The sequence below is a fragment of the Fukomys damarensis genome, unplaced genomic scaffold (assembly GCF_012274545.1).
Source record: "Fukomys damarensis isolate Sample0158 unplaced genomic scaffold, DMR_v1.0_HiC HiC_scaffold_38, whole genome shotgun sequence".
NCBI lineage: Eukaryota > Metazoa > Chordata > Mammalia > Rodentia > Bathyergidae > Fukomys > Fukomys damarensis.
Window position 1 is genome coordinate 18,640,000 of NW_022900950.1, and position 18,111 is coordinate 18,658,110.

The window sequence follows — 18,111 nt, forward strand, 5'->3', positions numbered from 1 at the left end:
TGTGTTATATATATATATATATATATATATATATATATATATATGTATGTATGTATGTATGTATGTATACCTATTGAGTATTTGAAATGTGCCAAATGCAAATAAGGAACTGAATTTTAAATTTCACTTAATTTGAATATAAACTTAATTAGCCAGCTATCACACTGGACAGTATGATTTTACATACACAAATATATGCTATATCTGGATTTTTATGCAATTCAATGTAGGAGTTGGTTTTGTAATCTAAGTTGATACTAAGCTAAAGAAAGGTATAAGAAAGAAATCTGAGAAAAATGCAGGACTCATGAAAAATTCATCAAGGTAATTCCGAAAGGAAATAATGGCACTTAATTAAGCAAAACAATATTTGTCTTGTTCAGTGAAGAACCTTCCTTTCAAGCTTTACTCATGTTAGAGTAAGAATCAAAGATCTGAAGCTTTTGAAACTCCTTAAGATCAGGAAAGGCATGCACTAGAAAGTGGAGCTGAGAAAATTATCTTGAAATACTCCTCGAATATTAAACTGTTTTTCGGCCTCTGCTTGTTTTTCTTTCAAATAGTTTCACTATTTTCACTGAACGAGTAAAAGCTAGTAATGTTTTAGTGAGTAAACATTTCCTCTATCCTGGAGGCAAAATCATCAACTTAATGAGATTGTTACAGGATCTACACTTTATTGCTCCATACCTGAAAAGGGGGAAAATAAACAAGCCATCTCTCGATGTGACTGGCATACCACCCGGGAACCAAACATCTCTTTTGCAAGGTTCTGAGTTCTGAGGGTGCATGGGGCCTGGCAGAGATGACTTCATAGAAGCTAAACTTCAGAGCTGCAGGGTCTTCATGTGATCGCTGATGCTATGATGAAAAGGTGGATTATTAATCTAACCTGAACCATAGGCATAAATAATTAAAAAACTAATCTTTGTGACAAGTCTTCAAGCTAAAGAAAAGGGTGTTTCACTGCTGGAGAATTAATTGTTTTGAAATTAATAAAGGATGAAAATGTTTGCTTGGAGCATCAAAATTTAAAGTTATGACACTGATAAGAATATATTTTTTGAGAATTTATTTGGCAGAGGCAAAATTCTTATTAGGATTCCTTACTTTACTGAGTTACTTCCTTGGTATATATATATTTTATTCTGAAAGCAAACTTTTCAGAGTTACATTCATGTCTCCTTTTCAGCCCAAAAGCAAATCATTTATCATGCTCAGTGAATATCCATAATACACAAGTACTATACTAGTTCTGCCAAATAGTTTTGCTCCATCTAGTAATGTAGTTTTAGATTAGAAAAACTCTATTGGCTATTTTAAATGGAGAAACTACTGAAAACTCTGACATGTACATTATCTGAAATCCACAGCTCTTATCATATATTATCCAGCATCTAAAAGCCAAGATTATTTTATCTAATGGTAACCTTTGTGATGAATCAGAATCATTTATTGTTCAGAAAATACGGAAAGTAGCAGTCCAAAATGAAAGTGTTTCATAATGGCTTAGGCACAGGCCCATGGTTTTGAGAAAATCACCTTTTCCTTAAATTGACCAATACATATTCAGGCTTAATGGTGAGTTTGTGGCTGTTTACCACATCTAGTTGAATAGCATATTTGCTGCAATTTGGATTCAAATTACTATACTACAAAATCTACTAGACTTTGTTAAGGCCTGAATTTTACCACTGTGGAGTGATTTATTTGCAATATTTAGGATGTTTTGTTAGTTTGCAGCCGTGAAACCTCTTTTTTTCTGTAAATTCCCAATTTTTTTTTTAGGACTAAGTGGTTGCCAAGCTCCAATTTTCTTTTTCTTTCTGAGTCAGCCAGGGTTCATTTCTCTTTTCTCTAGATACCTGGAAAAGGCAAATTTGTCAATTTGCGGTGTGCTCTATATTTGGATTTTAAGATAGATAATTCTAGGTGTGACATGAATGATGAGTGTGCACTTGTGGATTTTCACAGATTTTTAGGATATTTGCAATGCTATTATGCAGGTTGTTATCAGTATGCTTATCTAGGATTTCATATGCTTTGTATGATATTTTCCCACTCTGTCCCTGCCACAAAAACCTTTCCTGATAATGTTCTTCCACTGTGAACCTGCAAAAACACTGCTTTTATTAAATGGAAAAAGGGTGGGGGGCTTGGTGCTAAGAAACTGTACACTCTAATGTCATGATTGTTAATACTTAGTGGCTTCAAGTCCAGGAGGATCTGAGTTATCTGAGTCACTTAGAATACAGGCAGTTAGCTTTATATTCAGCCGCTAGCAGAATTCCAGATAAGGAGACTATTCCACATTCATCTGAACTTCATGGTTTCCAAGGAAATTAGAACTTTAGTCTGCTTTTCAGACCTGAAATGTTGACAGACTCTATATGTAGTTCTCTTATTTGCATGCATTAAAACACTCCATTTTAACTTTATCTCAGTTTCTCCTCTTACAAATGTCATCTTTTCTTTAGGAAAGGCACAGAGTTTCTTCTGGTATTCAGATTCCTCTAATAGCAGCCAGTTAATAAATCTAACATACCAGTAAGTCTTTAGGATAGGCTTTATCACCAAATTAGCCTGTCTGTCCATCATTATTATTTTCTAGTTTATAAGCTTGTATATATGTATATTATTCAAATAACCAAAACCAATCTTAACTATGCCATCCATATTTATTAAAATGGCTTCAAATTACTTTTAGAGTAAGACTCTATACATGTTAGTCTTAACAGTATTTGATGACTAGATGAATATAGGAATATTAGGAAAGTATTTTTTAAAACTCTAAATCTGAGCTATGACAACTAAGGATACTAGAGACTAGAGGCCTTGACTGTGTTTTATATGTTCTTATGTTTAATTTTGGCTGCTTTTTATTTAACCTTTCTATTTGATGATCTAAATATCACTGGGACTGTTATTTTCCCTGTTATTTTAAATAATTTATTAAATTACATATATTTGATAAATGTCTTCTGATTGGAGTGCTCAATTATTTCAAAGTCATCATTTTCGTGCTAGGCTCTAGCCAGTGTCAGAAACATCATGACAAATGAGTATATGGGAAAGGCTTAGAACAGCTTTAGAGAGGTTGGGCTTTCAGAGATGAAGCATTCTTGTATGTGCTTTGTGACTAAGTTGCTTCTTTAAGACAAGCAATTATTCAACCTCTTTTAGAGTTTGGCTAAGCAATCTATGGCCTACAGCCAGCTTTTATAAATAAACTTTCTTTGGAACATAGTCATGCTTATTCATTTACACATTATCTTTGTTTGCTTTCAAAATATAATGGCAGAATTATAACAGAACTTGTAATCTGAAAAACCTGAAAACTTGCTATCTAACCCTATACAAAATGCATGTGTATTAGTTGAAAGATAATAATTTAAAAATGTATCATTTACTTTTTAAATGGAGATGTATATAATCACATACACAATATTTCACTTCTTATATTTTGAATTTAACATTAATGTATTTTATTAAATAGATTAAATTAGTAAAACATTAAAAGCAAAGGAGAAAGTTTTTTTTTTTTTCAGGGAAACAAATATTTATCTACTTTTCTATAAATATCAAACACTTAGTAATCTCTTTTGCTAAGTTTGAGATTATGGCTACTGCTAACTATCATCCTTCATTATCAATACCCCTTCTCTCCCTGCTGGATTCTACCTTTTCCTTACCTGATACCAGGAATATGCTCGGTCTGATGGGTCAATGAGAATGGTGATGATCTTGGCTTTGGGGACAAGGGAAGCAGCTCTTTTAGGAGCTTCCTCTGAGTGAAAGTAATTTGCACTCTTCTCAAACAGAAAGTCAGTGGTGACATTAGATGGAACTGGAAAGAAATCCATGTACCTAGAAAAGGAATATTTTTCCCAAAATAAGATCTTGGTTTACACTCATATCCTGATGACTGAAGATGTTAGAGATATCCCACATATTAGTTTTCTAAACAAAAATATTTTTCTGTAAGGCATTTGTCCTCCATAGTTAGCAAAGGAGCCAGGTGTCGTGGTGCATGCCTGTAATCAGCACTCAAGAGGCTGAGGCAGGAGGATTGCTATCAGATTAAGGCCAGCCTCAGCTACATAGCATATTCAAGGCCAGACCAAACTGCATAGCAAGACCTGTCTCAAACAAATAAACAAACAAACAATACAAAACCAAACATAGTTAGCAAAGGAAACATGTCCAACACACTAAAAGTGCATTTTGAAAATGTACTTCTGAATATATTTTGTTTTGCTTAGCATTAGATAAAAAGATCTACAAAAATGTAGACAAAATGATCAACCTTACTATAAAAATATATTTAAATGTAGAAAAACTCTACAGAGAAGAATATAAGTACCCAAACAAAAAGAAAATTTGATCAAAACAGATGATACATTCAGTTAAAAAACAATTTAAAAGGGTCCAGACAAAACACTTTTTTACTTTATCACAGTAAAAATAATTTCACTACCACTGTTGTCCTGTTATTTTTAATCATATAGTTTCAAGGCATTTGTGGTGCATATCCACAGCAAATACTGAGTATTTGCTTAAGTTTTACAAATAGAGTCATTTATGTCTCTTTTTAGAATAATTATAAGAAAAGTTTTAAAAGTGCGCACATATTATAAATATGAAATCCTATTAAAATTCTCAAGGTCAGGTCTTATATCTTTAAGTGTTGTTAGAATTCAAGCCACGAGCAGCATAGAAAAAGGGATACATGTAGACTCTAGCAATGTTTAATACACCACCAGTATAACTTTATCAAATATCACTAAGTCAGCATGTGATAAGATAATATGCATTTCTGAAGCTCTAAGAGAAACCTTTTAGAGGAAAAGGGCTTTTTAAGAGAGACAATTTAATTTCTAAAGATTTTTCACGTTTTATAATAATCATCTCACTTTCCAACCCCCTTCACATTATAAGCCACCATGACTTTGGGCAATTAATGTGAAGTGGTTGACTAATCACTGAATAACAGTCATAAACATCCAGGTGATGGTTTCTCTTGTGACTTGTTGGTTCCTTTGCCTTAAAGATACGTGAAACTTTTACAGACTTTGAACCAAGAAATCATTTCATTTTACTTAATAAAGGTTATGGTAGGATTCCAGTTGTTATGTATTGAAAAAATGTAACTGGTACAACAAAGTGGTATCTTGAGCCTCAGAGTAGTTAAAAAATCCTTTTGTTTTCTGAAAGTTACATTGCTGGTGCTATGTCATCCTGGCATCCTTTTACAGTGAGATATAAAAAATTTTAGGAGAGCTTGACCTGTTAGTTCTTCTGCTCTACATTCTATTTGCAGAAAGTGCCTCATGTCAGGTTATTTCTACTTAGAATCTCATACTGGTTTCAGTGATGCTAAGGTCATCACTAGTGTCTAGTAATGTCCTACTTGATCAAAACTTGTCTCAAGCTTGGAGACAGGCTCCAAAAACCACACAGATATACACATGTGTGGCAGAGGTATTGGATTAGATAATTTACACCTTCTAAAACTGTTCAACCTTCCCCAAGGTGTTTGTAGAACAGTTTTTGGCTCAGAAAACCACCTCAGGTTGTCCTGGATGTTGGACCTAAACTGTGTTGATCTTGCCTAACTCCAGTGACTCACAGAAGGGCAAGATCCAGTTATTGTCAATAGATTCACATTTTTCTAGAATAGGGGCTGGTACTTACAGGCATGTGGGAAATGTTTGCTCAATAAACAAGTATATTTCCAGAAGGAGAATATGGAAGTTCTCCAAATGGGCTCACTCTTGGGGAGTATGTGTTCAGGTTATCCAAAGTACTGGCACACATAACTAGGTCAGTTTAACTATTTGAAGGTAAGTTACTGGTGAATATTTGTCTCCCTTAAGCCTTGTTACTTCACTAAATTATGCCAGCATTTTTTTTTCACCCGAAAGATGTGGTTTTTGCAATACTCTCCATTTCCTTGTTATTGTATTGGCCCTAAGAATGATAACTGATTTAACACAAAGGCAGATTACAACTTTAGAGTTTCTAAATGCTAATAGGATTTTGTAGCTTTCTACACACTGCTCCAACTCTCCACTGCACCCCCATGTAATGAAAATTACAGTACTAAATCATGGAATCTAAAACCTGTAGGTTTCATGAATGTGCATGAGTCAAACATTTTTCTGATCTTGTCTGGTGGCAAATCTTGCCAATTTTGTCAAAGATGAAGATTTCTAATTCTCATTTGTCCTCCTTTGCTTGTATTTTAAATCTTTTTTCAGTTAAGGCAGTCCTAGGTTCATCTAATTCTCAAAGAAAAAAAAAAAGCCAGATCCATGCATCTCAGTTAACTAATTATGCCTAGATTAAGTGATCCAGGAATTAACTTTAAAAAATTAATTCTTTTAAATGCAGTCTTTAACTTTGTGGAACCATGATCCAAAAAGACAGCTGAGGGACTGTTTCAGACAGAGGCCAGGCCAATCTGAGGACTATGATTATAGTTGATATTATCGAGAGGAAAACTCTAATTACTATTGTAAATTGACATTTGCAGTTACAATTATTTGTTATTTGCATTGTCTTTTATACGTGTAGAATTTGTTAATGAAAATGTCAATATTTGGTGTAATTTTAGTGAGTTATATTTAAAGTCTTTCACTGCTCTTTAGATTTATAATTATTTATGTCATCTCGTTGTAAGGAACTTTTCATGCTTATTACAGTGCCTTACATATTACTGGCTTATGATCCAGAATATTTTATTTCATAAAATTTATGATGAAATTATGATTCCTCTATTTATTTTTAAGTTCCAGGAACTCAAATATTGTACTTGCCTCTACCTCAAGAAGTCTTTAATTACTCCTTTTAGTCCTGATGCTAATACTCCATTCTACTACATATCAGCATATATATTTGGTCAAGTAGCAGTTGAAATATGTGGTGGTTTCTTTTCTTTTTTTTTTTTTTTGCTGTTATTTAATACCACAGAATTCATGTCAAATATTGTGCAGGAAAATTAACGGTGAAAGATGTAATGATTAGAATGTATGTAAATTCTTGTCTTGTGGGTGCTTAATTATACTCAAACCATGTATTTATTTTTCCATTTAGACTACATTTAGACTAGTCAGTCTTGAAGTGGTTGATAATTATAAAATTGAGATCATGAAATTTGACAACAGAGATTAATATACATGACTTTTCATATAAAATAATTATAAAATGTTTATGTTTATGCTCCAGAATTATTGTAAGAATCTCATTTTTTTTTTTTTTTTTTGGTACCAGGGATTGAACTCGGGTCTTTCCACTTGCAAGGCAGGCCACCAAACCACTGAGCTAAATCTCCAGCCCAGAATCTCATTCTTTTAGACCACTTTCTTTCCATCATTATACCTTAATAGCAAGACCCCTAGATACATTTTTTAGTTAACATGTCAACTTTTATTATTCATTTCTATTATATTATTGTACTTTGTATATATATTAACATTTTTCCTTTTTAACTATTTCCTTCAAATGCTTAATATATTTTTAATTTTAATTCAAAGGCAAATATTAAAGTTATATATTTTGATAGCTTTATAACAGCTTCAACTTCTCATGAAATATATGCACATTTCTAGTTCCATTATTTTTTTTCCTTTTATACCCTGTAAGACAGAAAACTACATATGTAGACCATAGCATCACCTAATGAAAAGTAAGAGGAAGATAACAAAAGTGTTAAGAATAGAGAGGAATGAAATGTATAGGTATTATTTTTTTGAATTCACATCTGTAATTACAATCAAAGGCAAAAGTCCCTTCATAGACAAGGGTTTAAATGTATGAATGTATGTATAAAATTGGGCTTTTCAATGTATGAATAATTTCTTAGCTCTTTCACGTTATTCAGTTTCCAAGATACAAAAGGGTAACCTTTATTTGTTGTTACAAACTTGTTTCTCAGTATTAGTACTCAGTTTATATTGTGCACAGTGAATATACTTTTAGATTTATACTAATAACCCATCTTACCAATCAATCCCCCTGTGGTAGTTATTTCTATTAAAGAACTGTACCTCCTCAAAGGTTTTTGGGCTGGGGGAGTTACTAAGGATGGAAGGATGCATAACCAGGAACAAATACAAAGCAGTGGTACCTGAAAAACAATACAGGTTTAGAAATTAATAAAATGAAAAGAGTTTCCTACAGTTAGCATTTCAAACTCATTAATAAATTAAATATTAAAATGATCCAAGCAGATTCATTATTGATACTGCTTGATTTAAACTGAATTGAAAACAGACATCTAAAAACAATTTCTAAAAATTGGGGATAGACTGTGTGAGAAAGGACTTGTGGCAGGGACTGGGAGAAATAGCTTTTGATTTTAGATCATTCATTGACTTGTTCTGCAACTTTGGCTTTTAGCTTCTCTTTGTCTCAGTCTTCTTAACTGCTTATTTCATACATTTTTCTCCAAGGATGAGAAAATAAAATATAAGATTTTATGATATTAGTAAACCACAATATAAATAAAATATATCATTTTAATATATCATATTACCAAAACTGAAAATTGAGCTTTTATATAAAATTCTTTCTGAGGCGTATGAAAACTAATGAAAATCAAGACAGAATTTAATCTTTTAAGAAGTGTGCCTAAATTTGAGCATGCTTACATACTTATAAAGAGTAGTGTGAAACTATTTAAATTGCTGAAGTTGAAGAAAAGTAGTGTCCTTTCTCAATGATATATCTTATAAAATTAGCATTTTATTGGAAAAAGAACTGCATATCACTCGTGTTTTTTGGCTCTCATTAGGAGGGAAAGTGAGCAGCTTAGTCAGGTAGAAGAAAGTTACGCACTTTGGGTTCAGTATGTCAAAGATTTAATCATGTATTTGAAACTGTGGCTGTGTAAATAAGACCATAATATAGAAACACTTCTGTTGTATGTGCTCAGTACTCCTAGTTTCTACTTTCCAACTCTAATGTGATTGGCATATTAGACTGTATGATGGAACAAACTCTTTTAATCCAGGTTGATAGCAAAAGAAATCCAACATGGCATTGTAATATTGATCTCACTTAAAAGAATTATTGTTCTAATTTTGCTTAGTGACAATGTGTTGTGGTCATTTCACAACATTTTGAGTTTTCTTATCTCTTGTTAAGCTTTCTCTAATACTGTTACTTAAGTGTACCATACCTATACAATAGGAAAAAAATTTAAGGTACGTAACTGTGCACAGTAATATTGTTTAAAAAATGAACTGAAAGAGTGTTTCTAGGTTATAGCTGAGCCAAATGAGCCATACTTTATTTACAATCATAAAACTATAGGGACGGAAGCATAGTACTCTGTGATATGCAAAGTGAAAATGTTCTTCACATGCTTGACTTAGAACAGTGATGCTCAAATTTTAACAAATGTCACATTCACCTAGACAGTTTGTTCAAACAAATAGCAGAGCCTTGTCCCAGAATTTCTGATTCAACACATCTATGGAGTGGCTCAATAATTAGTGCTCCTAAAAAGTTCTCTGGTGGTGCTTATGCTCTTGGTATGATGACTTTTAAATCACTGTATTAAAAGAAATGTGAAAAATATCTCAAACTTGTTGGGGAAATTTTTTCCATTACTTGTGGTCCACAGTAAGGTGAAAAGAGCATATTCTTTGGAGTCAGATAAATCTTAGGATCAAGAGTTTCATTTCCAGTACTTACCAGCTATGTGAACCTGAATGAAAATTATTTAACTCTGAGTCTTAGTTTTCTCATCTGTGTATTGGGAAGAAATACTTAGCTATCAGAGTTTTTATAAGGGTTAAATGAGATAATCTATCTGGAAGTACTAGTACCATTTCTAACTATTTGTGAGGTACTTTTAAAGCTAACACGAGACTGAATTTATAATTATAATAAAGAATTATGTTAAGGACATTTATATAGCATTTATGTAATTGATTGAGATACAATTCAGAAAAAGAATGCGTTCTATGTAAACTGTAACCAATAAGTATTTATGATGATATATATAGTACATATATTTATTTTCTGAAATTTAATTCTAGGAATTATATTAAACATATTGTTTTTAATAGCCTTTATGACTAGAATTAATACAACAAACAGAAGAATTAGATATCACCTGTTACTTTGCTTAGATAGTAAAAGGCATGATGTAATTTACTGGTTGTGAAAAGATAACATTGTGATTTTTTGAGTTCTATCTTTATGTATATCCTTTGCTGTGAATAACTTGTCATGCACGTGTGTGTATGAATATGTATATTTTGTCAGGGATTAAATCAATTACATAATCACAGACATTTAAATAACCACCTGTAAAAATTCAGATTTTATATTTTTTCTCATTTTCAACAATGAAAAATGTCTAAATATCTTGTGCACTAAAAATATATGCAAAATTATCCAGGAAAATACTTTTGAAAAGCTAAAGTTTCTCATGGAATTGATTTGGGAAGATATTTTTGTCCAATTAAAAATCAGTTTCATAAAATATTGATAAGTGCAAGATGGATGAATCTCAAAAGTATCATGCTAAATGAAAGAAGTTAAACGTAAATGACTATGCACTGTCTTCTTTTTACATGAATGTCTAGAAAAGGTAAAAACCACACTCATAGAAAATGTGCCATGTGGCAGGATTGGGAAATTGACTGCAAAAGGGAGAGAAACTTTTTTGAACACACTTGTCCTGTTTTAAATGTGGTGATGGTGGTTATGTGACAATGTACAATTTCCAGAATTCATCAAATCTTACATTTAAAATGAGTGAATTTTATTGCCTGTAAAGACTGGGAAAATACATTTCTATAAAAAAGCATTTTCCATTACTTTTTCCAAAAGGAAATGTCATTTCCAAATAGTAACATAAACATTGGGAACTCTATTGAGTTTAGGGTGACAAGTAATAATTTTGCTATCTAACCATGATATTAAAATATCTGTATATCCAGCATGGCATGAGACAAAGCATATGCTGCAGGGCTTTCTGAAGCAACTTGGTATGCCAAGAGTCAGACAGAAGATGTAATCAGTAATGACAAGGTTATGGGATGGCATTGGGAGTTCATTGAAGAAACTTCAGCTTCAATGTTTTCCTAGTTGCCTTGTGGCTTTAGATAGATAAAGATAAGTGAAATAAATAAGAACGGGAAAGTATTTGTCATATTTATTGTTTACAGATTAATATTTACAAATGGGACTAAGAGGAAATGAATAGGGTAGAGTCTGTGTACCCCGAATAGAATTCCCCTCAGTTATTTCCAGAGAGATGAGGAGAGGAAATGTATTCCCCTTGGCAAGAAATTTAGTTGAAATGGCTGTTTTCTGTGAAGCCAGAATCCCAGGGATCCAAATAATTTATCATGCAGGATACAGCTTGAATGTCTTCCACTGGGCTTCATTTTAATACTGATTCTCACAGAAACAAGAAGTTTATGGGGAAAAAATTGCACACCAATTTAAGAAAAGGTGCAGTAGATTTCTCCTGGGTATGCATAAAGATCCTTCTTAGCAGAAAGTTTTGTTTATGGCAAGAAATTCTGCTTGTCAAATATCTTTTAGACTGTTAAAAAGTACTTATCTCTGAAAGAAATAGTTTACAAATCAGCTATATGAGGAAGATGGCAGGGTAAGAGACTATTTTTTTTCTGGAAGGTATTTATTATAGAGTTCTATTTATTTGTATGTGTCCCTCTTGACTTTTGACAAAATCCCATTAGTCACTTTCTAAATATGTGACTAGTTTTGGTTTTGGAAATGTTAAGAAACTTTTCAAGAAAGATCTTTGGAAAAGAATAACATGTGCTACCAACTGGGTATCAAACTATGTGACATCAATCTCATGCTTTTCACTTTATAAAAACACTTTGACAAAACACTGAAAGACCTTATCAAAGACCTTTTAAAGACCTTAAAGATCACAGCAGAGGATGACACTTTATGTATTTATAGAGTATTCATTATACTTTGTAGGAAATTGAAGAACTCACTGTGGCAATTATTGTCTAGTCATTTGTATTTTTACACTGTATTCTTAATCATAACATTAAAAGTTCTCACCAGTTTTCTGCGGTCCTATTACCAAGAATTTTGGTAAGCGGTCACAGGTTTTTTCTTTAGACCAAATGTCTCTGTGGCGTTTGTCATCACATGGATTCTAAAAATTGGAGAAAAATACAGAGATGTATTTTTTCTTGTGAGTGTGTGCATTGTGTACTAGTATCTCCAACATTTGTCCTTATAAGTTATCTCAGGAAACAATGAAACAAATAACAAGGTTCTTTAAAAAATAATTGAAAGGCCTTAAGTGGATCACAGAAGATTTAGAATAATCTTTCTTCCCTAAAGTTAAGACTGAGGAGGTGGGAAAAAGGAGGTATTTTTACTTTGGGCAAACAGCCTCATAGTATGGAAAGCTTAATATTTTTGTTATTGGCAGTTTGTATTTTAATATTTTTAATAGTGTGCTTGCTGAGTAGAGATATACTTCCTGATAACTCAAAAGGAGATGTTCTTTTAATATTTAATAAATAAGCGAAGTATGTATTTTTTCTAAGTAACTTTGAACTACTGTACTTCCGAGGGATAGGGATCTAGCCATATTAATGCTATTTAAAGACAGCTGATTCCTTTCAGCTGCCTTCAAAGGTCATAAATGTATATCACAAAGGGTAACATTAAAGACTATGATGCTAAAAAGTATTAAATTTAAGCAAAAGGGTAAAATGAGGTGAATTACTACTTTAGGGATTCTGTTTTTGGTCTATAATACTTAAAACCAACAACCCTATATATGATATACATCTATACATATACACACACACACACACACACATATATATCTTCATTTTAAACACAAAGTATACATTATGGAGAAAAATGGAAAGAATTGTGGTATTCTTTAATATTATTTTAGGAATGAGCACACAGGACCACTTATTATTTCTATTCAATTAATACCATAGTATGTGAAGTTAAATAAACTGCTTATTTTTAGTTAAGAGTAAAGTGAAAGTAGTCTTTTTGGCTGCTTTTCTGAAAAAAAATTGTGTTAAGCTTGTCACGTGAAATAATAGTGATTTCAATTTTAAAATACTGTGTTAAATTACCAGAAAAATGACATGCCTTTCCAGTTGCTAACATTTGGTGATATTTAGTAGTAGTTAAGATGCTTGTTACAACAACTGGAAAATAATATCCTGACATAAACCCTCAACTTTAACCTGCTAAACACATGTTGAGTCTCTTCTTGGAAGATCTGTTTGTTCCTAAGGTCACAGTTCAAAGCTGAATGGATTGAATATAGAGTTCAAAATTTAACATCAATTTGTGAAATTTACTGTTTTATTTCTAAATATTGTTGCTCTTTTGCCACTTAGAACAGTAATTAAGAGCACAGCCATTGAGGCCCAGACAGCCTAGAACTGGTTCCTGCTCTGTAACAGGTAGCTGTGAGACTTTCTGTGCCTTAGTATCTTCATCTGTAAAATGAGCATGGTAACTATACCTACCACACAGGGTATTTGTGAGGAGTAATCAAGTGCTTAGCATGATACATAGTTAAGTACTTTATAATTATTTGCTAAAATTAGTTTCCATAGATCATCAAGTAGGCAATTTTAGTTTAAAGTATTCTCAACAATTCTATAATACATGAGTCTATGCTTTGAAATGCAGGTTATCCCTAGAGCAGTGGAAATATGACATATTAATGTTATATTTTCGCTTTAGAATCTCAATAACTTATTTATAAACAATTCCTTCATATCTGAAGTAATTCCCAACTAATATTTGTGAATGTAACTCACATTCTGTGACTGCTGATATACACGATGGTTCAGAAGGCCGATGTCAGTCTTCAGCTCTTGTCAGAGACCCTCTCATATGGTTCAGTCATTAGAAATGGCTGATGTGTTCAAAGCTAACCAGTTTGCTCATTGCTTATACACAACCCACTTACCACTTTCTGCCTTTCAACCTATTGCAATCTTCAAATCTGTGTCTCACTTCTGATTGAAAACATTACATTTACTGAATCTCTCCCTGAAAATTCTTTATTTTTAACTGTCAAAGGAAGAGAGAATTTGGCTCAAACTGTCGTAATAATGTAAGACTACAATTCAGGAACTAAAAGCTAAATGCAGTTTTTTTCAAATGCCTTCAGATTTCAGAGTTGGATTACCTTACAGAACTATAAAATATGTCTCTGGGATTAATTAGTTGTATCAATTATTAAACCACCTTTACCTGCCAGAGAGGATCTTTCTGATCAGGAAACAGCTCAAAATACTTTTGAGCTAGTTGCACTGGAGGCAGAGTCTTAAGACGCAGGTTGGTCCAGGTCTGTACAAAGTTGGCCAGATTAACAAATGTATATAATCCCAGTCGGTCGTTCCCATAGTTGGACAAATGGGTCATGAAAATACTGATCTGAAAGACAGAGAACTTCTGTGTAAACAACCGCTTTTGCCACCAGAGGGCAGTACAGCCACAGCAATGCTAGACCTCTCCCCCAACCCCTTAAATAGTACAGGGTTTCAATTCTAGACATGTTTTGATTTTGGGATCTATCCCAAACACTCTCATTATATTAATGAATGCTAGATGACATGTTACAAGCAGAATTTGATTAGCATTATTTCTGAAATTTTAATATACTTCATAACTAAATATGAGATAAAAAATCAAATAGCTGCCACACACCCTTCCTGGTACAATTAGACCAATCCTGAATAACACATCCTAGATGTCAACATATAAGGCCATCATGATGTGTGGACTACTAATCTTTTGGCAGCAGGATTCAGGAAGTTAGAAGTTCACAATTTTAATCTTGTTGATTTCAATTTATACTGTAATATTCCCAGCTAAGGGGTATGGCTAATCAATGAATTATTATTTTAGCACGAATTGAATGTCCTTATATATGTACTTCTTATACAATATAACATGATAACACACTGGTGCCTGAATAGTATTTTCTATCAATAATACTTTCAAACCCTTTTCCATATTCATTGTCTATTATTCCTAACATAAATAACTTCCTTTAAGAAAAGTTTTAGTGTTTAACTGGATGAAATCAACTCTTGCTTTAAAAGTAGTTGACCTAGATTGAATCTATGCATTGGAAAAAAACAGAAAATGTGGGGAATTTTTTATAACAAAACAAATTTCATTTCTGTAGGCTTGGTTAAATTGATCTGGGATGTAAAGTGGGCATTCATAAAGTTATTGCTTTAAGTGAATGCAAATAATTTTGTTGGTTATTTGCTGACAAATGGAAAGAATTCTGTGTGAGATTTTCAATAGTCAAGCAAACCAATGTGGAATTTATAGGACAACAGTACTCTCCCAAAATACATAATTTTTTGACTGGATAGCAATAATTGCTTTTATAATAATCATATGAATTTAACAGGTAAATCATTAAGAGCACGAAAACTTACTGATATAGGATTTGATATAGTGTATAGAAAAAAATTAATTACAGCGTGGGAGGGGTAAGGGAAAGGTAAAGAGGGAAAAGAAAAAATAAGAGAAAAGGAAAAAAATGGAAACAAAGTCTTGGTAAATAGGGAAGGGTGGAGGGGGTGAAGGTAGGCTAGGGGAATGGGGAAAAATAAGAATCAAGATACATCATGTAAAGGTGCAAGATCCCAATGATGAATGTAAACTGTATTGTATACCTAAAATGTACCAATAAAGCAAAAAAAAAAAAAAGGAAATAGTAATATCCAATATTGTATGGAACTAATTCTATAGGCTTTCACAAAGAAAGCTGCAACTATGATCAAGAAATTTAAGTGTATTTCTGTACATTTTGCCCTAATATGCAGTATACAAAATCTTAGAATTTTTATAAACAAAATACTTGAAGACTGGCTTCAAATAGCTACCAACATATTGATGCAGTCATGGACTGGTGAGACTTTCGCCACATTATATTCTTCTGTTTTTTTAGAGAATATTCAATTTTGTGACTCTTTTATTTCCTTTTCCTCCTCTAGCTATAGGTGATTGAGAAACTTGTGAAAATGAAAGCTGTTCTTAAATTTGGAAGTTCTTTTCTAATATATGTAAGAGACAGTTTTTATTTCTTTGTCATATATATATATATGTATATATATATATAGCACATTTTTCAATGTAGGATAATAAACAGTAAAACAATCCTTCAGTTAACATTTCTCTTAAGACAATGCTTTTAGTGTTGAATAGTCCTGTAAAAGAAAGACTACTTTGTCTTCAAGCTAGACTCTTTCCCGAGATTTTCAGTTGTACTTTTGTTTACTGACTTTACCATAAAGCAAAGTGCACCATAAGCAAAAGGACTCTCCAAGTGATGTTTTTGTAATGCATGTCATTTTATGACCCTTTCAGACTCTGGACTCCAGCATGGGATTTGTTTTGTGGTCTTAAAGAAAGCATTAAAGGGAGCATAATTCATCAGGATATTAAACATTTCAATTTTTAAAAAAATATTTTTAAATGAATCATACTATTTGTACTGTCATGGGATATTTCATATCTTTTGCTTAATATATATAATCTCCATTTAAAATAGTTTTTAGTGAGAAAGTTATGTACAAACAACAGGATTGGCAAGACAGATACATAATAGTTGGAGCAAAAGTTAGCTTGCCTTCTAGATAGCATTTCTTTATTGCTCATGCTCTGACCTATGGCATTTATAAAATCACTTAGCTTTTTGGCAGTTCCTCATCTGACAACAGTTTCTGCATGGCACAAGAAGAACCAAAGAAAATGCTTGAAAATAATATATATTTTTTTGTACCAAGGATTTTTGGAACTCAGGACCTTTGCTTGTGGGGAAGGCATGGTGCCACTGAGCTAAATCCCCAGCCTGACACCTTATATTTTTAAGAGTGCCTCAGATTTGAGGTTTTATTTTTAAATTTTGTTTTTATTTTATTGAACTAGAGATCCAACCCCAAGACCTTGTGCATGCTAGGCAAGCATTATATTTTTTTGTACCAAGGATTTTTGGAACTCAGGACCTTTGCTTGTGGGGAAGGCATGGTGCCACTGAGCTAAATCCCCAGCCTGACACCTTATATTTTTAAGAGTGCCTCAGATTTGAGGTTTTATTTTTAAATTTTGTTTTTATTTTATTGAACTAGAGATCCAACCCCAAGACCTTGTGCATGCTAGGCAAGCATTCTACCCCTGAACTCCAACCCCAGAGGGGCAGGGAAATATATATTCAATACAGACATTCAAGACATATATTACAAACAAATTATTTTTATTGTATGTGGAGACTCCAATAGGATGAAAATGTTAAAAAAATTATAACTGCATTTATAAAACTTTTTTTCTATAAGCAAACTATTATTAATCAGCTACCAGAGCCACCAACTAGCTGCTTCAAACTCAAATCATTGAAAACTGTGCCAAAGGTGTGACGTTTCATTAACAGATGAAAAAAAAGTTTTTGTAGCCTGATAGGTACAAATATGTACAAGCTACTCATCTGTGATTTACTTTTCTGTAAAAGTCAAATGGTAAATGTCAAATGCCATATTCTGTAGTACTTCAGAGAAAGGAAGCAGATACCACTCATAGTCAGTGTAGCTGAGAAAGGTACGTGAAACTTGATCTGTGCATCATCACTTTATTAAGTTCTAGGTATTGGCAGGTATAAATCAGTATAAAGAATTAGGAACACAACACAGGTTCTGCTGCAGAAGCTGTAGACGGTACAACAAGTACTCAGTTTCTTTTGAGGAAGTCACGGGAAACAGGGATGTAAAAAAAGGTATATCATTTATTATAAAGTATTCCTGTCATGACCATGCTGCTCAGTTTAAATCTACAAATATTTTTCTGATCATTTGCTAAATTCTCTATCTGAATTTGAGGGTGTAAATATAAACACTTGCTTAAATTTTATTCTAGAAAACATTCAAAGTTCAAAAGGAAGAAAAAAATAAGTCTGCCTTCCATTATTTTCCAGGTTTTGTTTTGGTATCCTTCAAGGTGACCAAAGATTGAAGAGTTCTAGTATATACTTTTAGAAATCTTTTAGTATATACTACTATACCTTATACTCAGAGGTTCTGATTTCCTGTGTTTGGAGGAGTT

At 32.5% G+C, this 18,111-nt stretch overlaps 1 protein-coding gene across 4 annotated transcripts in view; it reads right to left on the reverse strand.

Moving 5' to 3' along the window:
- LOC104852909 (N-deacetylase and N-sulfotransferase 3) overlaps positions 1-18,111 on the reverse strand; it is a 175,764-nt gene that overhangs the window by 15,579 nt on the left and 142,074 nt on the right. For 3 of the 4 annotated variants that reach the window (XR_004515714.1, XM_010610738.2, XM_010610745.2), the window contains exons 7-11: positions 14,251-14,433; positions 12,064-12,160; positions 8,005-8,128; positions 3,693-3,867; positions 691-861 (exon numbers count right to left, since the gene is read on the reverse strand). Coding sequence is in view for 3 of the 4 variants with exons in the window: in XM_010610738.2 (XP_010609040.1) it covers positions 691-861; positions 3,693-3,867; positions 8,005-8,128; positions 12,064-12,160; positions 14,251-14,433 (750 nt within the window). In the remaining variant the exon portion in view is untranslated. Of the gene's footprint in view, positions 1-690; positions 862-3,692; positions 3,868-8,004; positions 8,129-12,063; positions 12,161-14,250; positions 14,434-18,111 lie in introns of those variants that run through there. The other variant, XM_033760003.1, reaches the window with a different exon arrangement.